Genomic DNA, 26,499 nt, shown 5'->3' with positions numbered 1-26,499 from the left:
AAAAAAAAAACAGGCTGTAAACAAACTTTTTCACATATGCAGCAGTAATCCTCAAGACCTAAAACATCGACTCTGTTGTGTCAAATCGATGGAGTTCAACTATAAAGATTTATAATGTGAAGAAAAAAGCTTAATGCAGATGAAGTAAACACACAAAGTTGGCATCTTCCCACAGTTTCCCATTTTTCTGTGAAGGGGAGGACAAGCTAGAAGTGAACAAATGGAGCAACATCCCCTCCGCCACTTCTCCCTGGTTGCCACTCATTAACAAACACTGCAAATACGCAAACCTACGACTTTGTGCAAAGCGTCACTGTTTTTGTTTGTTTCTACAAACTTGGACGCAACTGTCACACAAAACTAAAATCATCACCTCTAAAACATCAGAAGGACAGCTGGGAAAGTTAAAGTGAATTTCACCCTCATTTGCCCAAAGTTAATAACTGCTGAGCTGCAACAATTAGTCGAATAATTGATCGACATAACAAATCAACGACTAATTTGATAATTGAATGACAGTTCTTGCCATTTTCTGAGCAAAAATGCAAAAAATGAATTGAGATGATTTAGTGCTCTTTGTCATACATGATATTAAACGTGATATCTTTGGGTTTTGAACTGTTAAGACATAACGAGACATTTACACACGTCATTTTTAACTCTTGAAAACTGTAATTGTCCATTTTATAGTTCAAACAATGAATCAATGCATCAACGTCAGATTAATCTATAATGAAAATAATCATTGTTAACTGTTGATAGTCATGTGTATCTTTAACACTTTGGTAGCCAACGGCATGAATGAAATGTTCTTCTTTCTGAATTGAAGTTCAGTTTGTTAAAAGCTCACAGAAGTGGACCTCCTGTGAATTCTGTAAGTGAAAGTGGCTCCTGTTGAAGATAAAGAAGAAAGCTGAGTGTTTATAGCTGAGAGCTGTGTGTGTAAGAGCTGATAGAGACAGAGTGAATGGACCTGAGTGAGTATTGAGTGTGAGTGTGTGTGTGTATAAGAGTGAGTGAGTGTGTGTGTGTGTGTGTGTGTGTGTGTGTGTGTGTGTGTGTGTGTGTGTGTGTGTGAGTGTGTGTGTGTATATGTGTGAGTGAGTGTGTGTGTGTGTGTGTGTGTGTGTGTGTGTGTGTGTGTGTATGTGTGTACAAGAAATAAAGCCTGAGAAACAGACTTGTCATCCAGACAGATTGAATGACATCAGCTTTTGGCTTCCGGTGAGTCGGCGGTCTCTCTCTGTCTCTCTCTCTCTCTCATTCTCTCTCTCTCTCTCTCCGTTCACCCAGCATCGCTCAGGAGTCAATTACATCTGGGGGCGTTGCCATGACAACACATGGGAGCAATGGGAGGAGGCATGAGTCATCACTACTCTTAAAAGCTGTTTGAGAGGACTGGAGTGGAGAGGGGAGAGGAGAGAGGGAGACAGAAAGAGACAAAGATGAGAAAAGAGGAGAACAGACGATGGTGGAAAGGACGAGGAAAGGACAGAGAGAGGGCGAGAAAGAGGAAAACTGGTGAGGTAAATGAAAAGACAGGAGAGGAGGAAAAGAGGAAGAAAGAAAAAATAGGGAGAGAAAAAAGGAGCAGAAACTTCTACATGGTTATGACAGAAGAAAAGAAGATGAGAGGTATAAAATGGAGGGAGAGCAACAAGAAGATAAGAGTAGGAGTAGAATAGAGAGAAAGGAGAAGAGACGGTAGCCAGGAGAGGAAAATAAGGAAAAAGGGTTAGAACAAAAAAAAAAAACACAATGGAGGAACAAAGAGGAGAAGAGGGGAGACAAGGAGTGGAGAGGAAACAAAATGTAAAGAAAAAAGAAAAGCAGGAGAGGAGAGGAAACAATATGAAGAGAGAAAAGGGAAAGAAGGAGAGGAGAGGAAACAAGTAAATGAAAGGAAACGAAGGGAGAAAACAACATTAGGAGAGGAAAGGAAAGAAGGAGAAGATAGGAAAAGAGGAGAGAAGAGGACAGGAAGCAATGAGAAGATAGGGAAGGGGGAGAGGAGATGAGGAGACGAGAGGAAACAAGTGAAAGGAAAGGAGGAGAGGAAAGAAAAGAAAAGCAGAACAGGAGAAGAAACAAGAAAACAGGATAGGAAGACAGGAGAGTAACCGAAAAAGACAAGAGCAGAAGGGGAAGAAAGAAAAAGATTGATGGCCAAAAAAGAGGGAGGAAGAAGAGAAAAGCTGCGAAAGAGAAGAGAGAACAAAACGAGAGAGACGAGTGTGTCGGCAGAGCGCTGACAAGGAGCTTTGTTTATAGAGCAATAACAAGCTTATGTGTCTGGACTGTGGGCCATTAACACACACACACACACACACACACACACACACACACACACACACACACACACACACACACACACACACACACACACACACACACACACACACACACACACACACACACACACACACACACACACACACACACACACACACACACACACACACACACACACACACACACACACACACACACACACACACACACACGAAAGGTGTGAACATATGATTTGTTGCTCTTGGTAACATATTGAACAATGTATTCACTGTTAATTATTTTATTACAGTTTTTATTTTATTTCTCCATCAGAGCGCCTCCTGAACTGCGAGACATCCACCAAAAGATTTCACACATTAAAAACTTTGTTCTCCGGCAGCCAAACTCGTCACAGAAACACACTCGTCTTTGGCTGACATTAAATAGCACATTAAATAATCACATAAATACAGACTAGACAAGACTAAAATGATCTACAGCAACCCACTTTTAGGTCAAAATTAATTACTCTTATTCTAAAACTAAAATCTTTCCAAGATGCCTAAAAAATATATAAACATTTTCTTTTTCTACAGCAGGTGTTTCCAGGTTTTGGGGGTCAGTTCATTTTCAATTTTAACCAGTTTGAAATGAGCAGCGAGCCGCTTCACCAACTTTTGTACTTTGGTGTTGCAGACACACAATGCCCATAATCACAATGCTGAATTATAATAAAACTGCAAGTCACTGCTCAAGATAGAGCTTCGATTAAACAAGTTTTTGGTCAAAGGTAATAAAAGTATTTCTTATTTCTTAAACTTTAAAACTTCTTTCGGCTAAATGAAAGTGAATTGACCCCACAGTTCAGTCACATATTTATAAAAAAACTCATTTTAATCTCTAGATTCATGATAATGTCGACCTGAGTATCACTAATTACATATTTAGAAACAGTCATCTGATAAATCAAACATTTAAACATACACATGTAATTTGGTGTGACAGCAGAGAGTCCGACGACTCGGCATGAGTTGAAAACTGCAGTATTCAGGTAGTCGTCATTATGTATCATTTACTCAATAAAGTGGTTTTTCCCTTTACTTCTAAAATAAATCTATGCCACAGATTTTCTTAAAATCAAATTTGATTTGTAAAAGGATAAAAAAAAAAAATACAGCAGGAACTCCACAGTATGCAGAATACTTAAACATTCCTCTCAACAGTCATTTGAAGGCACATTTACAAAGAAACTGTTTCCATTCAACAGTGGACCGTTACAGAAACGATTAATACAGTTTTATCCAGCGACACTTGACTGTGACATTTAAAAATATTTGTATGTAGAAACAGTTAAAATGTAGTCTTGTTTTAGTTGTGTGAAGTAAACTAACAATCGTGTGAATAAAAAGTACCACATGATGGGTCAAATTCATGAATGTTTCCTATTCGATGTTTAAAACGATGACCCGTATCCTCCAGATGCTTCGGAGTAATTTGTAAGGGTAATTTTAAAGGATGAGATTTTTTATGGTCAACAAATCTCATGTGCAGATCTAAACCAACTAAGAACACATCTACTACTGATCTACAAGTATTGTGCGTGTATCCAAAGGCTGATGTCTTATTCCTCTGTGCTGCAGACCTCCATTGTTATCCAAAATCTATTAACAACACATCAGTGAGTCACGCTGCTGCACTTCATCACATGTTCCTTCATTACGAAGAGCCTGGGTACTTCATTTTGTTTAGAAACGTCTCCAAAGATTAATGACAGCGATCCTGTCTTCAGTCTCAGGAGAGACAGACGCTCCTCTGCATGCACGTTGTTCCATTTGCAGAGCTTCGCCAGCTTGTTGTGCTTCATAACACGACCTCTAGACTTTGTACTATATTATAAATGTATCCAAGAAGTACTTCAACAATATACAACAATGCAGGTCTGAGGCACAGAGGATTACGATATGAGTAGATCATTGTTGGTTTGACTCTCAAAAGGAGACAATTATAGACAACTGCCAACCTCATCCATTAATATGTGAAATGATTAAAGATTCCTAACTTTAGCATGATGTCCATCTCTGTATATGACAGTCACCTGCAGCTGCTCCTTTAGTAATACTGGCTTCAGAAGGTCAATGCCAGGAAGTTATTGAGAAATAATGTTAACTTGGTTTTATGCTTTGTTGTTTCAGTCGTTTGGGGTCAAACTTTCAGCCTACCTGCAGATATTTGAGTCTGAAACATGCCACAAACTGCAGGTCCATGCAGCCAGCTGTCACTGAATTTGGCTTGAATTGAAAAAGAACCAACAAGGCTGTGATAAGTTCACCACATTGCTGCAGCACAACAGTCAACAAACATAAGGACACTTCTATTTTTTCTTAGATTTCAAAGCAAATCGATGACGGCTGACAAGCTGACTCACGGTTTTGCTTTGGATTTCAGCTCTGAATGTCTGCACGTAGGGTCAGAAATGAGCCAGCTGGTCTGCGTGAGATTCTGTGAAAGAGGTTACAAAGAGCAGGAACTGTTCTCGTTTTAGCGTAGGCTGCATCCAAATTAAAACTCAAAAGGCACAACTGGTCCGATTATTGGCTTGATGCGCGGTTACTCAGTTGCAGCAGGTTTCTGTTGTCTGACTGTGTCGAGGTGATGATGAAGTGATGAGAGGTTTTTAACCGTTGAGGGTCCAGTGTTTAGTCACTGTCCGGTGCGGGGAACACGTGGTGTGGTCGGTGTACATCAGAAGGGTCCATATGTAGAGTCAGAGTGGTTAAATGTCTGAATGCTGGCTTCTCTCTCCAGTATCAGCATCTCCTCCAGTGTCTTTATGTGATGTGCGCAGAAGAAAAGGAGGGAAAGATGGACAAACTGAAGTCTTCAGATCTTGTCCTCAGATACCCAGAAGTCTTTGTGTTTTATAGATGCAGTCTACTCACTGAAGCTGAAGTTCAGTCCAGAGCTCTCTGTGATCGGAGATGAGGGGCCCGCACTGGATACAGCACTGGAGGGGATGCTGCCGTCTTCACACACACACACACACAGAAAATACAGTTAATTATGTTTTAACCTCAGAAACATCCCAGTATTCACATCAACATCTCTGACCTTTTTTTTAATCCGACATTCTCTGGTAGAAATACTGGACTTCCCTGATGGAAGAATTCATCTCATTACTTGCTGCTCTGAGCCACTCAAGAGTCGGGGCTGGTATGATGTGTTACTGTATGTGCGTAATGTGGAGGGACACAAAGTGAACTCAGAGGTACTCTTAGAGGTAAAGACGAAGAGTATTTACAATCAGATCAAACTAACTCTAAGCAGGTTTTAAGTATGTTGAGTTTTCACACCAGAAGTGTGTGGTGAGGTGTGGGTGAACATTTTGGTCCGGCAGCATAAACGAACCAGGGAAAAACTACATGTGTAGAAAGCAGCATTAATTAGCTCATAGCATCGTAGAGTAAAGCCTGCAGGAATATCATAAAAAGAAGAAGAAAAGGAGACAAGGGATAAATGTACAAACAGAAGGAGTTGGGGAAAAGGGATAAAACAAAAAGACAAAGGCAAAACAGAAGTTTCACGATCAAGCTAAAAAGGATTTCGTCTGCACATATTCCAGCAAACTGAAGCTGAATCAGACATAAAAACTTCAGAGGGAAAAGACAGATCAGTCTGTTCTCTCTGAGGTTCCTGATTAATATGTTAGTTTATTACAACAGCACGTACTGTACCTTATAAACAGCTATATTTATTACAGCTGAAATGAAAAATCCATTAATTGATCAACAGAAAATTAATCTGCAAACTATCTTCATAATCAATTAAATAATTATTTTAAGCAAGCATTTTTTTCCAGTTTCGAGGATTTGTTTGTCTTTTGTGAGAATAAACAATGTAACTTCATATTTTGAACAAAGTAAGCAATGTGACATCATTATCTCGAGCTAAAAGTTTTTTCCCCCAATATTTTCTGATATGTCTGACATTTTATTTTTATGACCAAGTGATTAATCGTGGAAATAAATGACAGATTAATTGATATAATAATTGTTTGATACACCTCTAAATTCATTAGTCCATCATGCAAATAAGGGAAAAGAAGCAATCCTTTTAATATAATCGATCAATTGATTGAAATGTGCTGGTTGTCTGAGGTTTGAGATGATATGATGTCTGTTGCAGGACGTTTTGTGTCATTTTCCTTTAGTTTGAGACATTTGTTGTATAATAACTGCAAAAACTGTATACTGTGATGAGTAGTATGTAGAGTTAGCTTGGATTTGGGACACAGTCAAAGTCTTTCTGACACATAAAATGTTCAATGACGGACTCTGAGTGACACAGTCCTGTTCTTGGAAAGCAGCTGTACTGTTAACAACTGTGTCACAGTTTCACATCAGCAGCAGAACAAGTGTCCTATTCATCCGGCTCTAACCTCCAACATCCCAGCCTGCAACACCACGTGATAAATGAGGCTAAATTAGTTCTCGGCAGTTACAGCAACTCCGATCTGGAGCAGGTACCGACGGGACGGAGAGAGGAGACACAGAGAGACGGTCGGAGAGATAAAAAGTTATGTAAATAAAGTACACAAATACACAAGACAAGGGGGGAATATAAGAGAAGATAAGTAAAGAAGAATCTGAAGGCAGATGCTTCATAAATCTGTAAAACACTGACTAGAGGCTGAATTAATCATCTCACCACCCAGAGGGATAAGAGGGGGAAAAAAGAGAAAGAGGTGAAGAGGGGATAGAAGAGGAGAATGAGTAGTTAAAGGGGCTGTGATGTTCTCTCTAAGTCCTATTTAACTAAAGTTTTATAACTGAAGCTGATCCCACAGGGTGGCCTGCCAGACATTTACACCCTTATTTAACTCATCTGACAGTTTGGGGGCTCAGAGGAGGCAGAGATGTGTCTTTTTGTGTGTTTACTAACATACAGATTTTGTAAGGATGCGGGATGATCATGAAAAGAGCTGTCATTTAATATTCACATTTTAAAGGTTTTTAGATGATGCTCTTACCCAAAGCTACTTAAAATGGTTGTTCAGGTTGGGGTCCAAAATCGATTCAATTGCATTTGATTTGTAAAGTGCCAAATCACAACAGAGTTGATATCTCAAGGCACTAAAACATTTAGGTGCACATAGGAGCAATGATATGTTTCTCATTTTATAATAATTCCTCCTGTTCATACTGACTACTAAGAGATCCCTTCATAATGCACTTTCATTGGAAGTGATAGGGGACAAAATCCACAGTCTTCTTTCCATGCAAAAATATATTGAAACGTTTAAGATACATTTATGTTCAATCTGTCTAAAATAGTGTAATCAAATATATATAATATCTTTCAATGTTACAGTCTTTTTCATTCAAGTCCCTCTTTTTGTTACTATACTTCTACTCAGATCAACAGTAAAGCAATGTTGACATACAAAGAGGAACATCTTGACTAAATTGTCTGTAACTGCAGAAGATATCCAATTTATTTGACTAACACACTTGAAGGGAATCTATCCTTTAAGTCATTTAAATCAAGTGTAGATGTGAGAACCTGCTGCTTTTCTCCATTTTTTCTGTCTTTTTAAATTGAATATATTTGGACAAAACCATCAATTATAAGAAGTCACTTAAGGCTTCGGGAGATAATAATGTATACTTCTCACTATTTTCTCACCTTTCATAGACAAAAAAATCATTTATCTAAAAAGATAAACAGATAAATCAATAGTGACAATAACTAGTTACTTCCCTAGCTCTGTGTTTTGTTCAAGGACTTGCTGATGTGACCTTTTCATCATGTAACCTCTGGGTCATCCTTGATAAATGAGTCTCCATCAGGTCACATCTGCTACCATCTACATGAAGGACATTGCTGAAGGTGGGCGAGTTGCAGAGGGGCTTTTTTAGTTCATCTTTGTCCAGGTTTTGCTGAGCATGCAGGGTCTTTCCTGCTACCGCTCGGCTTCTCATTTGTACAGTTACTCGTTTTTTCTCAGGGGAGCTGCTCAGTGCAGCATCAGTCCGTCCACAGAGCAGCTGAGGATTAAAAGCCTCTTTCACAGCTGAATCTGAAATTGATAGCTGCTAAGTGGCTACAGTAAATGAATCATTTTAGCCGACTAGAATTACTCCTGACAGCTTAATTTATCATTTAAAATAAATGTTTCTAGATGGGATCCTTGTGCATGAAGAAAAATATCGTTCTTTGAATCTAATAAACTCACTGTATCCATATGCAGACATCTACTGTATCAGAGGGGAGATAAATGCAGCCACTCATATTACATAACGCCATAAAATCATTGGAAACACTCACGCCATAGAGGCTGGCTCGGCGGGCGGAGAGACGTCTCAGATCCAGAGGAGGACAGAGGCTGCTGTGGGCTGTAGAGAGACGTCTGGCTCTGAGAGTCGAACAGGCCGGACAGTGCTGGAGCGAAGACAGAGGAAACACACACACAGACACACACAGACACACACACACAAATCAGCTTCCAAATGTCAGAAACAGAAGCTCATTTCCCATCAGACTTATACTGCAGCCCAAATATTTGGAAAGCCTTTTTTTTCATGTCAAGTCTTCATTGGATCTCAAATGAAACTGCTTTAACAGCTTTAATTTTTACATTCACATCATCAGAGTCCTTTTATACATTTGCCACTCAACTTAAGCAGACAGGAAGTAACTGCATAGCGTCACTCTGTTTGAGTCACGATTGTAAATTCTTTTGCTGTCAATGACGGCTGTGAAGTTGCTCTTTAATGTGATGGTAAACGGCTAAAGTCAAAGTACTTTAACTTTATAGTCACTCTTTTAATTAAAATCCAATGTATGCAGGAGTAAAGAGCCAACACAATAATTCTGTAAATTTCCAATTACTTCAAGACTGGACTCTCCTTGACATCTGCACTGGTGCTTGATGTATAAATACACAGCTTTAAAAACACAAATTCCTTTAAAAAAAAAAAGCTGAGTATTACAATAAATTAGTTTTTAAAAATACTGACAACAAGATTTCTCTAAACATGACCAGAATCAGAAAAATGCCTGATATTGATTTTTCTTCTTACTTCATAATTATTTAAAATGAATCCAGCCTTGACACAATGGCTGGTTTGGAAAAGCAACCATGTTTAATGGCATATTTAATGTGCTACTTGAAGATACAACACTCCTTTCCCTAATCCAAAAGAAGGAGAGAGCCTTTTCTCTCATTAACATGAAACACTCCCATTAAAGCAGAATGTAAATCACATTTGTGTGGCTTGATTATCAGTCAGACACCCACCACTCTGGCTTTTGGAAAGTCATAAAAATGATTTTCTCCTGCAGTTTGCATTTCTTTTAGATTGTCTCACTCTCTTTGAGCTCCTAATCATGTGCGACAGTGGTCTTTTTCTACAGAAAAGATGTCAGGTTAGTGTTAGGGCTTCGGACTCATCATGAATAAATGTCCTTCGTGTTGTGTTCATCTAAACAAGCCTCATAATGCAACACCCTCTGTATTGTAGGAGCAGTACACTCACTCAAAGAGAATATCTGATCTTCTGAACATGTAATCATTTAGTCCTCGAATATAAGAAGACTCCCACTTCTTCAAATGTAGTTTCAAGATTAGATTGAGGCCAACAGGATATGCAACTCAACAAGTGCAACTCATAAGAAATGCATCACCTGCACTTCATAATTAATGAAGAGCTAAACAATGAAGAAAGATGTTTGAGTGTAGGATACTTGTGCAGCTTCTCCAGGCAGACCTACCTTTCATGGTCCTGGCATGGGCCTCGCTGCTGCTCTCACACATGATGTTGAGGAACTCGTCCACCTGCTTCAGAGAGAGCGAGTTGTGCAGCGTCTCCAGCGGGTAGATAGAGGGCACCATGGAGCAGCCTTCAAACCCTGCAGTGCAGACAAAGGGGAAAAAAAGAAAAAAGAGATGCAAACGCAGCCGTACGTACCGCTCCTCCTTCAGAAGTGGAAGAGCGGTTTTTAACACTAAAGCTCTCTGTGCATGTTGGCTCTTCTACAGCTCGTTCTTCCAATGACATAAACTGACGAGCAGATACCAAAATCTACCAGACGTTTTCATTCCTTAACTATCCAGAGAGACGTTTATTCTACCGTCAGATCTTCAATTAGTGGTTCGCTACCTTCTACAAAGTGTAAATCCTGTCTGACCTCCGACAGCAGGTACACTACACAAACCTATCAGCCAAATATATGTCAGCCAACATATCATCAACAATATGTCGCTGGTGGCTGGCGTTATTTTCCTTTGTTAGTAAAACCAGATGAACAAAAAATGTGGTGATTTGATAATCTGTGATCACATAGTTCGTACACATAAGAGGGTGAGGATCAATTCACTTTAATTCAAACCAAACAAAGAGTATTTCTTCTCTTCAGTATGTTGATATCGTGACTAGGCAGCTCTTAAAACAGGTTTCATGTTCTGATTAATCTGCATTTTGGATGTACAAGACTGATGGTAGCTTTGGTGTCTGACTAATGTGTTCACTGAGGATGATAAATTCTCTCATTTTGTTCATTTTCTGAAAAACCCTACAGAGTTATGGGTCTGCATAATGAGCAGGAGATGCATAAAATGATTTATTAAGTCACACTGTAGGTCGGATGTCTAAGTAACGGTTCAGCTGCATCCTGGCAGTCATGGTAGCTGTTAAGTCGTGGTATTCAACTTCATTAACAGACTGCTGTTCAAATGATATTTATTTAAGGGAAAGATCTTAGATATAAGATCCAAAAAGCCTGTGCTTAAGCAGCTGGAGACGAGCTGCTTAAGCACAGGCAAAAAAAGAAGAAGGTGCAACAATACTCTGGAAAATAAGATAAGCAGAAGTTCTGGGAATTAAGTTGACAACCTATTTATAGATATATCAACCAGATGGAAATATGTGTCAAAGTATTTCATCAGTTCTACCATAATACATCCAGAGATTTTAAAAAGGGAGAAATGCTACAGACTATAGTTTAAATTATATAGCACACTGTACGATGTTTGACAAATTTCAGTGTTTTTTCTCACCATGATGCCCAACCCTAGTTATTTCTATTAAATAACCCCATTAAATGCAAAATTAGCTACAGTAAGATCAATGATCTGGTCTGCTGAAGCGAGACTGGACTCTGGCCTGAGGTGAGCAATATGGGTATTGCTGCATGTATTGTAGTTTTAAGTATAATTAATCAGTAAATGTACCTGTTTGGAGGTGAATTGACCACAGCCCTGCTATCTTACAGAAGGCAGATGTAATTATACAGCTAAGGTGTAGTGTAATGTGCTGAATCTTGAGTTGTCGGATTCTGTATGGACATAATTAGTTATTTGTGTTTTTCTTTCATAAAATGCCAAAAAATAAAAAAAGATGAACATGAGCTGAGAAACACAACTTGTAAACACAAACACAACTGTGCCATGACAAGCTGACGTTTACACACACACACACACACTTACAGCAAATACAGTCCAGTGGCATTCAGAGCAGCCCGACAAAGAACACCATGATGAAGCGACACCATGAAAAAAAAAAGGAAATGGATGGAGGGCAAAGCACTGCTTCCAATTCATCCATCTAGCCTAAGAGCATGCTGGTCAGCGTTGCATTTCTGTATGAATAATGTGCTATGACTACAAATTTTTCCATGGCTACTCCCCGAAATAGCTCATCTAGGATAATAACACAAGCGGAACGAAATACAGGCGGCACTTAATGGACGGGAACCATTCAAGGTCTTGTGGGACAGAGATATGAATTTCCCCAGTTGACCATTTTCACATCCAAGTTTTAGTAGAAGGGCTTAGTGTTTGTGATCGTCATGGGAACCTTCATATATAGTGGTGATAACCTAGCAAAACATGTCATGGCCATGCTTAACTTTGGCCAATTACCTGACAACCACCAAAACAGAAACAAAAACAGGATCAGAAGGTAAACATACGTCACAGACCGCTGCTTTAACAGTTGTTTGAAGAGTTTTAAACTGTATTTCTCCACTTATCTTGAAATCTTTCTCTTTACTAGATGTTGGCCGAGGCTGCTTTGCTCAAGGTGGACCAAACCAAGATTAATGTTCAACATGACAAAGTCTTCCTGCCAAAGCCTTGACAAGAGAAGGAAAATAATAATACCTGCTTTGTAATTGATATGACAAAGCCTCAGGAGGGTGTGTGTTGGTAGCTCAGCAGAAACCAATTGTGCATCACACATCTCACTTTTTAGCTTCACTAACTGTCAATCAACTGCATCTTTTCACCCATTTAGTTTTGTTATTAATTTGCATTCTTTAATAAAGCAGAACTAATATAAAAATTAGAACAAGCTGGCATTTATTGCCTTTCCCCTCCTCCCTTCTTTACTGCAGTCTCTCCGTGTCGATATCAAATTCAGCTCACGCACCAGATTCAGTGAGAGCAGAAAATCCTGACGCTACACTGCACCACTCACACATTCACTTACCAACACAGGAAAACACAAAGAGGACAGGGGAGACAGCACAGTGATATTAAGATGCTTCTATGTGAGAAAGCATTGCACATTGCCAAAACATCTCCATCTACTTGACGCCTGTAGAAAAAGAAAACATCTGCACATCATTACAGACAGTCATCCGTGACCGCAAGGAATAATTGCGAAGCTCTGTTAAGGTGACACAATGTGCCAAGACGTGCTCCAGAAATACTTTAGAAAATCAGCGTTTTATGAACAGGCCACTACTTAATTAGCCAATTAAAATGAGGGATGAGACGATGACCCAGATCTCTCAACAGACGCTGAAATATCTGCCACCTGGCCAGGAAAAAATGCTTTGTGAGTGCTGGGGAAGACACAGAGGAGCAGAGTCTGACCTCCCAGTGCAAGGGCCAAATCGGTGCCACCAACACATGGCTCTATTTCACAGACAGAGCTCATCATTGAGTAAATGTCCAGTTTAAGGGCATTTTCAATGTGGCACCGACTACTCAGGATACAGCATGCACACAATGCAGTGAGAAAAGGCTGAAACTCTTTGATACAAAGAGTTTATTTTGCTGGTATTCAAGTGTCCTCCCAGCATGCATGTAGAGCAATTAGTACTCCTTGTGCATATTATTGTTAAACAGTTTAAACATAGGGCTTTGCAATTATTATACTATTTTCTAGTTTCGGAAATGGTACAGTAGGTGTCTAGTTTTGTGCAAAGAAGGACAAAACTGACTTAAAAGGTACCATGTAGAGCCGATACATCGGTCAGGTTAATATATCATATCAGTGTACAGGCTGGCCAGTAAGTGACAAAAAACTGCCAAACTAGACTTCAGGTCATTTAGAAATAGTGTCACCATTACATAGTTTGTCCACCAGAGAGCGCTGACAAGAAGTATATCTCCTGCACAGTACATATCTTGGTCAAAGAAATAAGTTAGAGAGGTTTCTTTGTTTACTTGAAAATAATTACTATAGGCGGATATAACTCAGGGATTTCTTAAACTTCCAAATATTGTTATATATCAGCCTCAAAAACCCAGTAACAGTTGGGTTTTAGTACCCGTTCTCGTGTAGGCCCATCGGGGGGGCGCATTTCTATAGAAAGTAATCCAATTTAGTAACTTTTTTCCCCTCATTCTCGACCTCTCTTTCTAACCATGCTGTGTGTATGTGTGAGGAGGACCCAGCAGCCCTCTGCAGCTCTGTGTTGCTCCACTAAGCTGTGGCTACTTTTGAGAGCTCAAATCTGAATGATCTGATGAAATCCAACAATCAGTTTCACTTGGGAATGCGTCACATTATGGAAGATAATGGCGCGTTTCACTGAGACTTTAAGTCTGCAGAGGAAAAAAGATATTTCCTGCTTTGAGTATTACATCTGGCAGCCATGCAAATGGACAGAAAATGTGTTTACAGGTGGACTGATGGAGCATGGTTGCAGACAAAACGAGATGAAAGTATGATTGCACAGGCAGAAACACGAAAAAAAAAAAGGGCAACATGACAGGCGCGATTGTAAAAAATGAATGCAGTGAACTACAGCAGATGCAAAGCTCAACTGGCATTGGCAGCGTCCCTCTGGCCCCAGCACTGACTGAATGGGGCTAGAGGGAGTCGGAGGAGGCGACAGAAAGTGAGCGAGGTCTACAGAAGCTGACCGTAGAGAGATTCTGTGAGCTCTTGACCAGACTTCAGCCAGGTCTTGAGGAGACGAAGGTGGTAGGGGCAGTGGTGCAGGTGGTGGGCCATGGCCCCGTCCACAGCCAGAGGAGCAAACCCCAGCAGGAGCTCGTCTGACGGCTCTGAGGAACAAGAGGCAGAGCAGGAAGAGACAGTGGAGCAGGAGGAGGACAAGAGGAGTAATAGGAGCTGTGCAGCAGAAAGGCACGGATCTAGCAGAAATGTGTTTGTGCGTCAGAGCTATGTGCCTGAATAGGGAAATAAATAATAAAGAACGAAATTCACTTTCAATCTTTACCTTCATTGGATCAAAGCAGGTCTTGAACCTTCAGTAACGACTGTCGCAGATCAACTATGTCTGAGCAAAACAACACTATAACACTTCAACTACAGCACAAACAACTGGCGCAACCCAACCATTCAAAGCAAACAATGTTCAAACAAGAGTTAACCCTCGGTCAAATACAGACAGCAGCAGTCAATAACAGGCAATAATATGATGCTTAAAAGTCAACAGAGAGCAGAGAAAACTCCACTTCAGACATTTGAACCATCAATAACACTGCTCAAACACAAACACTGTCAAAAATATAGTCCTGTGAGCACCCACAAGTAAAGAATGTGTATTTGAGCCTTGATTTTCTGATCCCAAACACCAACGAAGGGAACAGCTTTAAGAAGACAAGACTGAGAAGACCTCAAATATTCAATGAAACCAAGAATCACACATAATAAGGCTGTTGCTCAAACACTGCTACACAAGACTAAGAATGCTAACATGGTCACAATAACAATGCTAACATGCTGGTATAATGTTTTCCATGTTCACCATCATAATTGGCATGCATTCAGTAATAAGCAATAAGCAAGACATACTAGTGAGGCTCATGGGAATGCCATTAGTTCTGCAGATATTTAGCCATGAACCAAAGCATTGGATGAATTAAAGTTTTGATCCGATCACCACCAAATTCATCCTGAGGTGGTGATCAATATGTGTACCAAATTTAACAGCAATACATCTGACAGATGTTGAGAAATTTAACTCAATATCATGAATGTCAACCTCATGGTGTTGCATTAGGATTCATTGAACGTCTGTGCAACAATTTATCCGATAGTTTTTGAACTGTGGACCAACACGGACGGAAGAGCAGCTGACAAGACAAACAATATATTTTCTACACAATTTACTTTCACTCGAGTTCACTGAGCGATATAAAATTTGACTAACAAGCCTGTGAGTGAGGATGAAGATGATTGTGATTGCTCTTCTCTCCGTGCATCATAATTAATCATTGCTAATGTTCTCAGTGAGCCCAATATGTTTGCTCGTGCCTTAGAGAGCTGGTAAATTGAATCAGAATAGATAACACATTCATACAGTACTTTACAACTCGCTCTCCTTCCTAACGTGTGAGTTCGGGTCAACAAATAAGAAGTCTTTCTCTCCAAAAATTTATATTGATTTTGTGAAAATGTGACCCAAGTGATTTATGACTCAATTAAAAAAGAAAATATACAACTGAAAAATGTTTTCTTTCAGTAATAAAGGACCCTAACAGCTAAATACCTGATTAGTATGCCTCAATATGCTTTATTTCCACAGCCAAAACCCTCTTTACAAACATATGCGCATTTTAAATTTTAACTGCTGGACATTTTGATGATAATCGACTAACCTGAAAATGCAATTTACATGATTTTGGTCTCAATTTAAAACTGAAGTCACAAAAATCTTGAAAACCAAAAGACTTTTACCTTTGTTTGTGTTGCTGTTTTAATGTGGTTTGATTTATATACTGGATTAACTGCTCTCTACATTACGTAACTGTCTCTTCAAATAATTATTTAAGACCGTAAAATGTTGTAATGGTCTTAAATTGAATTAACATACTGAGCCAAAGCCAACAACATACTCTGCGTACTTGATACACACACATCGCAGTGGTTCCCTGAAGTTTGTCCAAAAACCTGTCAACATTATATCAGATTTCCGAATTACACAGTAAACCATTTACCAGCTATAAATACAGATTAAAGACAACATGACCCTCTCACAAACAGACTGGGCCATGTTAGAGACCAGGTGATAAAACAGTAAACTGCATTTTACATGTTGATGCTGCTGAACCTTTCATACTTTGCAGAGGAGACAGTTTGCATCAACAGTTTGACTTTACTGGTGAATTACTGCATTTAATCACTTGCTACCCAGTGGGGGTTTGATAAAGAAGAAAAAGAAGCAAGTTTTAATTATCTCAGATATTACAAAGAGATGCTTGTATACACTTCTAGCACTAATTTGATGATTCATTAAAAAATAGCAAATCTTACTGAATCAGTGTGATCCTAACAAAGAATTTAATAACTAAACTGAATAAATTACATTTTTACAATCCAAAATAATGAATTTCAACAACTGAAACTAAACCATACCTTCATTTTGTCCTGTTGGATGTGTAGGTACAAACATCCAACCAAAAAAGAAGTACCAGCTGATTTTGTGAGGAATTTTTTTCAATAATTTGCTGGAATACAGCTCACATACAGTGAATTTTATCGCCCAAAATAAGAAATTCAAAGAAATATGATTTATAATTCACAAAAAAAAAAGGTGCAGGTGAGAATATGTTATGATGAGTGCACATATAATCTACATGTGGAAATATATCTAAGGAAGGAGATATATTCCACAAACTGTAAATACAACCATCCTGTGGAGAAACAGCACGATCAGAGAGGCGAATTAGGTGCAGGCAGAGCAGGTGGTGTTAGAGGTGAGGGCCGAAAAACAACACAAGGTACAACAAACACCGAGGGGTGTGGGGTGGTGAAACAGAAAACTCTGGAGAATAATTTTAATCTTGGAGACGTTTAATGTAATTAACGCAGTCAAACGTCAAACCCCCCAAAAAATAGAAAACACAGGAAATGTTTTCCCACAAAAAAAAGATCATGCAAGATATCAGGAAAACTGGAGGAGTGTCGAAATAAACTTGAATAAAAGCAGACATACCGTTAGTCGGATGCCTGGCAAACGACACAGAAAATCTCTTTACTGCCGGCATAGAGAACAGCTCTGAGGAGATAAGAAAGGTAACTGGTATTACTGGGACTGCTGGTACCTGAGTCTGCCTGGTTGCCATGTGTGTTTTACATGAGGAGAAAAAGGAGGAGAGAAAGACAGAATGAGAGAGAGAGAGTTGGCACGTCGATTCATCAACGTCTGTCTGCCAACCGACATGCGTGAAAATGAGGGCATCTCTGAATACACAAAGAGGAGATAAGCTATCAGAGAGAAGTGAATGAAAAGGTTGTGGAGTGAATAGAATAAATGATGGATGTTTGGGCTGAATAATAATAAACACAGAGGAGAAATGACGCAGGATTTTGATCTAAACTGAGTGTTTCTGTGACAGGAAACAATGTGAGAAGCCAACCTTTATTTTCCTTTGTTCCTTGGACTGCTATTGACCTTTAGCTCTTAAATGAACAGTAAAACATTTTGGGAAATGTGCTTTGTTGCAAAGAGAGTTAGATGAGATCGATCGATACCACTCACCTGTCTATACAGTAAATATGAAGCTCTGCCAGCAGCTGGTTAGCTTAGCTTAGCACAAAGACAGTAAAACATCTAGCAGGGTTCAGTCCAAAGCACCTCTAAAGCTCACAAGTTAAGACATTGGGGTTTTATGGGGTGTTATGTGCTTGGTAGTTACTTTTCAGACTCACCTTGAGTTGCCAGGCAACCAGTGAAGACCTCAGGAAGTCACTGCACCTGCCACATAACACCCTATAAAACTGTAGATGGTTGTTTTTACATGGTATATACACTAAATAGCACTTTATAAGGAACACATGTGCAATCTATTACAACAGCTCTATCTTAGTTTCTACACATTTTCAGTTTTTGTTGATATTATATATAATTTAACTTTATGTTTATTATTGAGGTTGTAGCAGTGTGCATTCAACTGAAAAGTGTTTCTAAAACTTTACTTTATATGTTAATTGTGTGAGACAAAATGCTAGATTGCACAGGGGTTCCTAATAAAGTGATTGGTGGGTGAATAATATTTATTTAGAGACCTTTAGAGGTGGTGAAGGTAGGTGGGTTTTGTTACATTTTGACTGGAGCACTGTTCCCCTTTTTCTCCCTTTGCTTCTGGTATTTGTGCTAAGCTGACTAGCTCCTGGCTGAAGCTTCATATTCACTGTACAGACATGAGAGTCTGTGCAAGAAACAAAATCTGCATATTTCCTAAAATGTTTAACTACTCCTTTAACAAATGTCCTCATAGGAGGGGGGAGTGGGGGTGGTGGAGCTGTGGAGACAATCGATAAATGTGAATGCAACTGTAATTAAACTGCGGACAAAGGCGTATAAGGATCGTAGGGCTCTCTATAGCACTCTAGTCATCCACACTTAAAGATATTTCTCATCTCTGAATTATTTGAACCTCCTTTCACATTTACACTATAACGGATGAATATGCTGTCCTGATGCAACCCTTTCCTCCCTTAAATGAACAGCGCTGACGTCAGTCCAAACCCTCACCTGTCTACCACAGTGCAGTCCATAGCATGATGTAACTGAGAGAGGATGTATGTGTCTGCTCCTGGAGGTGTGTAGCCTTGTAGTCAGAGTGACACCCAGTGGACAAATTGAGCAGCTCAGTTTCCTGTGTTTAAAAACCCTCAGTGGGGAAAAAATAATACCTGCAGTTTTGCTCAGTGCTGATACATATGCATTCTTATAATTTGCTGGTATAACTATCTGCTGCTAATTTAACCTGTGGATGTGTCACATTTATCTTTGGAAACTACTTAACAGACTTGTCTGACTAAACTGCTGTGACCATTAGAAAAGGTATTAAATCCAGGTGTTTGGGATAATTAAATCTGCTTTAAGGACCTCTGGTGGCGGTGAAAACAGCTCGTTTGTACTCACCATTACCATCATGACACAGAGTGAAAATCGATTGGGAGGAAGAATCCGACTGGGGATTATTTAAAAAGGTGGATTATTGGATTTTTGAGAATATATGTTCCAAATAACAGGCTGATTTTCTTAATGTAAGAATTATTGTAAATTGTAATTAATGAAAAAGCCATGACTCCTGGCTTCCAGACACACAAACTACTTCAGAGGATTATGAAATTAAATTCCCTGAGAGAGGATCTACGAACTGCAAAAATCAACATGCACAGAGAGAACATTTCAACATATCCGAACCCAAGCAGACAGCGGTGCGATCAGTAAGTGGTCATGCTGATCTGGAAGAACATTGATCTCCAATAACTGCAGCACATCACACAGTCCAATGCAAGTTTGCATGCTCAGCATTTGCTGCACAGCCAGTCACTTTGCTGTCAAATCAGTACCATTACCATGCACACCGTGAAGTAAATCACTCAAGAAATGTGATGCAATAGACTGAAATTGCTGAAGATTAAAGTTTGTTTTGTGGAAAGGAGCTGAAGAAAGAAGGGAGTTTTGACCTCCCAAAAAAGTGACTGAATGTCCCCAAAATCAAAGTAACTGAAGAGAGAAAAAAAGAGAAAATGAAAAAAAAAAGAAAGACATATTCTCAAAATATTCCCAAAAAGGATAGAGATGAAAGGACCCGCCTCGTGAGGGAAGGCAGACAGCGGCGTGAACATACCAAACATGCCAATCGGCACACTGCCGGGGGACAGGGGTGGTTTTCGATGGTGGTGGTGCGTGCGGACGTAGTCCCGCAGGTTGGGGGCGCTACAGGACACCCCGAGGGCGGAGGCACTGAAGAGGCCAGAGCAGAGCGAGCCTGTGTAAGGAAAAGCTGGAGGGGAGGGAAGGTGTGCGGGATGAAGGGATGGGTGGAACGGGTGGGTGGGAGTGGAGGTGTGATCGGATGTTATTAGTTTTTGAGCACACACCATGCCGTTATTACTTATAACAAACTGTTGCTATGGGGAGTTTCTGGCATGAGTGTGTGCACATCTCAAATAAAATGTGAAAATAAAACTATAATTCAGGTTATTTTCATCTTCTAAATTCAACTGTGAAAGAAACCATTTCAAATAATAGTTTATGATAACAGTCTTAAAAGGTTTCAGAGTAACTGAGTTATTCTACATGGCTGTTATTCCTTCCTGGAAACGATGACATGTTCGCTACAAGGTTTTCACAACATTGATCGCATCTATAAGACCTTTGTGTGTTTATGTGGGTATGTGTGTGTAAGTGTGCGTATGTGCAAACAAGAGTGCTTACAGGACAAATGTGTGTCTGTATGCAGAGTGCAGAAGGAGAGTTGTGACAAAAGGGCAAAGTGTGGAAATGGGATTTTTTTTTTTCAGACCCTTGCTGTGCATAAACACTCTGAAGTTGCAGTTATCGGTATCAAACAGCAATTTCTCATATTTGTAATCTACTGTTTAAATCAATATTGAGATTTTAGACCACATAGAATACAGGAGATTGTCTTTGGAGCTTGGTAGGGAAAAAAACAACCTAAAGAAGGCGCCAGTGTTGAGTGCGTCTCATTCTTTTTGTTCTATAAACAGCATGAAGGTATGAAAACCAGCTCACTAGCAGAGGTCGTCCCTGACACCTGCTGCTCTTGTCTGTGACCTGAACTGTCTTGTTGGCGTTGGTGATGAATGGGGAGGATTCCTCTCAACAACCTTACACTTACTATACATAACAAACTGACAGGCTCCACTCAGATAAAACCCAGGGGGCTTTAGTCGGAGCTCCTTTGATGACAAGTGAACACAGAACCCACTGCTGCTTTCAGCCTTGTGATAATTAAGCAATGAGTGACTCTACAATTAACGCATTTAGGGAGAAGTAGCGCTACACCATACTGCACTTTGAAAGTTCTTGTTAGTTGTTTCTTGTCTGCCTGGTGTTAATGACTACATAAAGCATTTATTAATGCTGCTGTTTTATTGCTGTTTTTAATCTTGTACTCTAATCCTATTCTATATTCTTTTACGTTTTATTTTAATTATCTGGTTTGCAGTCCTTAAAGGATTCAATCCTGGTTCAACCATGTAAAGAACTTTATAATGTTGTTTTAAAAAAGTGCTATATAAATAAAGTTTATTTTCATTATTACACATGATTGATTCTTCTTACTGGGGACACTTTGTATAAGCTACTCTGCTTTCTTACACAGCATATATCTATTTAGTTACATCATGATGTCTTAATACTAAAATAATCATATTAAACAAGAATGATATCTTTTTCTGGGGTGTATTGCTTTGTAACTGCATGCAAAAACATTACTCAGCATAACATACTGTATTAGGGCTGGGACTAATAATTATTTTCATTACTGATGAATCTGCCCATTATACCCTTGATTAATTGATCTATAAAAATGTCTATTAAATGTAATGTTTGAAATTAGTTATGTTTGACCAACAGTCCAAAACCTCAAGATATTCAGTTAAATCCTCATTATCCAGATGTTGGAACTAGGAAATATTTGGAAGTTTTCAGTTAAATTTTCTTGAACGATTAATCAGTTATCAAAATAGTCAATTAACTAATCTATTCACTGACTAATTGTTGCAGCCCTATACTGCATAAATGAATCCACTGCCCCTCTGGACTCTAAAGATAAAGACTGACTGATCAACATGATCAGCTTGATGAACATCAAGCTGTAAAGTGTGACATGGTGTAATGGAGCCGAGTGAATAAACTTCCATTGAAGCATAAGTGTCAAAATCCTTCCACTCCCCATTCACACACTCATGGTTTCATGGTTTTCTGCACACGTCTGGATTTAGATGACAGCCTTTCATGCTCGTGTGAGAGTCACTGTGTTAGCAGGTTGTTGGAGGTTAGATGCCCTTTGGGAACTGTACACACAGCCAAGCAAAAGTCCTTCAAGGGTTCTTTTCTTTGGGGTTAAATCTGATTAATGGACCGAGTGTGGTTCAGTTCTCTGATACAGCTGATTTGGAACATTTGAGGCATTTTAACATTTTCTGCGCACTTTGGTAGGGGTCAAAGAAACTATCTAAACATCTAACTTAAAAGGATTCACTGTTGCACTAAAAAAGGTTGTGCGCTTCGTACCAATTCCATACAACAAACTGAATCCAAGCATGTTTTATGTGTATTTACACAGAAAATTTTTTTGAGTGTGCTGTTGATGCACACAATTTTCCAACAATGCAAAACACACAAAGCTGCAAAAATGATCTTTGAAAACATAAAATTATTATTGTCTTAAATCTTTTGTTTTACCTATTTAAGTTTACTTTTGAATGACGTCCATTGGAGCATTTATTGCATAATTTCCTGCTAATACAAAATGGTAAATTCCAATTTATGACAATTAGGGTACATACTCTACAATGTATAACTGGTATTTAATATGGAATTGGGACTATTTATATTTCAAAGTCTGTCCTGCAATATAATTTATTTTCAAATTAATGTATTAAAATCACAAACACAGGTGACAGCGCCTTGTGATGAGATTTGATCTTCAAAGAAGACAGAAATAAGAAACAGAAACAGCTACCCTTTGTTGTCACTTTATCACCTTGAGGGCGTACCGGCACACCGCTGAACGCTATGCGACACCAGAGATCCTGCAGTCGGCTGTTAATGCGACTCTCCACGCTGACCTCTTGCCTACATATTTTGGAGTCTGATCCTGTTTGGCTGCTGCTAAGCCAAGCTGGGGCGAAAGTTATGTGACCATCAGAGAGACAGAGAGGGGGAGGGGGGGAGTGATGGAAAAGAAGGGAGGGAAAGAAAAACAGATCGAGAGATGTGGAAAGGTGGAAGGTTGAGGGAGAAGTCACAGCCAGGGCTTGTGATAGGAGAGGAACATTGATGACAGCTGGAGATGAATGTGTGAGGTCAGTGTGTCTGTTGGCAAAAACTCTCTCTCTCTCTCTCTCTCTCTCTCTCTTACCCTCTCTTCCCCCCCAACACACACACATACAGGTGTACAGATAACACACGCTCACACACCAGAGAAGAGGTGCCCACCTAGACCACTGGCTGGTTTGATCTCAGGAGACTGGCGCGAACACGAGGGGAAGAGTCGGTGGGATGTGGAGCCTTTGGATGACTGGGTGGGAGAGGTCTCAGAGAGGACCTGAGTGGGGCCATGGAGACCAGGGGTTAAGACTGAAATGGTTTCCCTAGTAGACCAGGGACCTGATGTCCCCCAATCACTTCAACAAAACCACAACACTTTGATATAAAAAGAAAAATAGAGCAAAGTAGGATGCACGACTGCTCAACTAAAGAGAGACTAAGTGTGATGCAGATGAAAATACCCAGTCCCATTCTTAAAGGGGACAGATTATACACATTAGCGAGCCAATATTTTTATTCTGGGACTCAACTGAAATATCTTTGCATTACTTAAAGTTCAAAAGGCTCCTTTATCTTTCACTGGCTCTTTATGCAGCCTCTGAGTTCAGCCTGTCTGAGCTCCTATCTCTTTAAGTCAGGGAGCATTTTTACATACATTCACCCCATGTTTTAGAAAATCTGACTATGTTTAAAATGTCAAAGATCATAACAGTATATAAATGACTGAAATAATACAAAAAGCATAATGTGTCCCCTTTAAATTATAAAATAGCATTATATCTGCATGTTGCAGAACTCTACAGTCTGGTACCTCCATGGAGCCGGTCTTGCGGTTGCGGATCATGGGTGACCTCCGTTGGATGTTGATGGGCTCAGAGACATTAAGTGCCTGGTCTGGTTGGTCCTGGGAGAGGTCCTCCAGACTACCCTGATTAGTCTTTTTGTCTTGATTCTGATTGGACAAAGAACATATGAAGGAAATCACTGACAGCTGCAGATAAACTTTACCTCAGACCTCAGAATTAAATGCTCTAACTAGATTATCTGTGCCAAATAATTTTATCACTTTAGTTTTTTTTCACATAAGACTAGTTTTATGAACTATATTACCTTTTTCTACAACAGTTTTCAAGAAAATCACACTAGTCTCATTTGTATGCAAATGGAAAGAGCAGCTTTGCATATAAATGATGAAATCTGACACTTCGTCGGCCATGGAAATGTGGTTCAAGTGTCAAAATTCTGTAATGTATTGTTCCAGAGCTACTGCAATTAAAACAATGTGTCTACACACAGACAGGCACATGCAAACACAACATAATTACTTGCATTCCATGTGCAAGTGTAGCAGAACATAAAAGTTTATGACAGTATGTAAAGCACATGACAATCGTCTGACAAACAACAATGAAACGCAAGAGAATTGAAGTATGTGACAGTACATACATTACAAAGTTATGATATTATGTCTGAAAGAAGACACACATAAAAGTAACCCACAAACACACACACATCATTTACATACCTCTGAGGAGGCTGGGCGGAAGCCGAAGCCGAGAGGTACATTTTCCTCATCTTCACATCCTTTGACTCCCGGACTGAAGTGGAGCTCCACATGAAAACGCTCCTCTGAAGAAGGATCCTGTTCACCACACACACACACACACACAAACACACACACACACACAAACACAGATTAGGAGAACAGCTCTTGAAAGTAACAGTGTCTGAAGATCATTCAATATTTTCTCTCTGTTCCTCTACACAGTGACACAGCTCTCAGTAGGCCGACCTTATTGTTGTCTTCATACAACATGATGACTATCTGCGTCATGTAGTTGAGTTCAGACACAGCACTCAGGTAGTCCATCGCCTGTTGCCACTGCTGGTCCTTCTCCTCCTGATACACACACACACACACACAAACATGAATACATGCAATTCTAAAACAAGACAAACACTCACATCAAATAAAACATCTGATAAAATGAAACAAACATAAAAACATGACAAAGCATAAAATGAACATCATTCCCAAATTCCCCTTTTCCCCCGAAACATTATAGTAGGAATGTCTATAAACTTTGACAGGAGGTATGAGGTATGTATACTGCATATTTTAAAAATAAAAATCAATAATCACAATTATTGATAAGATAATTTTCTAGTATATGTAATGATATTACAAATGTATGGGGAAAAATATTAAGAGCAAATCTCATTAGCTTTTAATGAGCTAATTACAATATTTTTGGAAACATTGATTTGGTTTTAAAAAGAAGAAAAATGTCTGGACAACGTGAATTCAACTTGAGAAAGTGTTTTCATCCTGATTGGAAAATGAACCTTCTTGCAATTATTACAACATGTGGAGTAATCTTTCATTTCTGGATCTGGTTTTAGTTAAATGATCATCAGCAGATATACAGAAAAAATGAACACTATCAGTCTGAGGAAAGCAAAACTGTCAGAGATGATAAAAACTAGAGCGTACATTCAGCAGTCCTCCGTAGCGGAAAACACTGAGCAGGGAGTGAACGTGGCTCTCGCTGGTGAAGTAGAGACGTGTGCGGACGTGACGACCGGGAGACATCACGCCTCGAGAATACCTAAACACCAGATGGCAGGAAATGACACAAACATTCAGTCAGCACGGCACCAGTAACTCATGATATACACAAACACGCACTGTGTTTACAGTATATGTCTGTAGGCTATATACATGTAAACATGTTTGTGTGTGTTTCAGTGCAGGTTTGTATTCTCACAGGGGATGCAGCTTGTTAACGGCTTCATCCTCATGAGTCCTCTGCAGGTCCAGCTGGATTTTCTTCATCAGAGGAACACAGTACGCCTGAGCGATGTCCAGTTTTTCCGCTCTGCTGATGCCATACTCCTACATGGCATCGAAGAACAAAGAAAAATATTCATTCATTTGCTTTTTTTCCACCTTATTCATTAACCTGGAAAGATGAGGCCTTATGCAAGCATGTTTTTGGGGCAGGAAGTAGGGAACCACACTGGGCACAGATTATCACTGGTAAATTCATGCAATGTGATCTTAATTTTAAAGTCTATGAGCTTTTGTTTTCTGTGACTTTCCAAAATGATTTTATACCACTTGCATGACCTGAGAACTCCACTGTGCTATTATTCAGGTCAGCAAATAATTAAATGTTCCCAGTGTGATGAATAAAGCTTTGTTTTGTG

General features: G+C 39.4%; 1 protein-coding gene across 3 annotated transcripts in view; it reads right to left on the bottom strand.

Moving 5' to 3' along the window:
* Positions 1 to 2,567: 2,567 nt before the first annotated feature.
* Positions 2,568 to 26,499, bottom strand: part of LOC133982582 (inositol hexakisphosphate and diphosphoinositol-pentakisphosphate kinase 1-like) — a 56,236-nt gene continuing 32,304 nt past the window's right edge. Inside the window, exons 20-31 of one of the 3 annotated variants that reach the window (XM_062421660.1) lie at positions 26,058 to 26,185; positions 25,784 to 25,898; positions 25,082 to 25,189; positions 24,815 to 24,931; positions 24,101 to 24,241; positions 23,440 to 23,566; positions 20,117 to 20,272; positions 17,467 to 17,529; positions 10,042 to 10,179; positions 8,596 to 8,709; positions 5,211 to 5,294; positions 2,568 to 5,097 (exon numbers count right to left, since the gene is read on the bottom strand). In XM_062421660.1, the coding sequence (XP_062277644.1) occupies positions 5,045 to 5,097; positions 5,211 to 5,294; positions 8,596 to 8,709; positions 10,042 to 10,179; positions 17,467 to 17,529; positions 20,117 to 20,272; positions 23,440 to 23,566; positions 24,101 to 24,241; positions 24,815 to 24,931; positions 25,082 to 25,189; positions 25,784 to 25,898; positions 26,058 to 26,185 (1,344 nt within the window). In that variant the 3' untranslated portion in view covers positions 2,568 to 5,044. The remainder of the gene's footprint in view (positions 5,098 to 5,210; positions 5,295 to 8,595; positions 8,710 to 10,041; positions 10,180 to 17,466; positions 17,530 to 20,116; positions 20,273 to 23,439; positions 23,567 to 24,100; positions 24,242 to 24,814; positions 24,932 to 25,081; positions 25,190 to 25,783; positions 25,899 to 26,057; positions 26,186 to 26,499) is intronic. The other 2 variants (XM_062421661.1, XM_062421663.1) reach the window with 2 other exon arrangements.

The sequence above is a fragment of the Scomber scombrus genome, chromosome 6 (genome assembly GCF_963691925.1).
Source record: "Scomber scombrus chromosome 6, fScoSco1.1, whole genome shotgun sequence".
Taxonomy (NCBI): Eukaryota; Metazoa; Chordata; class Actinopteri; order Scombriformes; family Scombridae; genus Scomber; species Scomber scombrus.
This window is presented reverse-complemented; position numbering and strand designations above follow the sequence as displayed.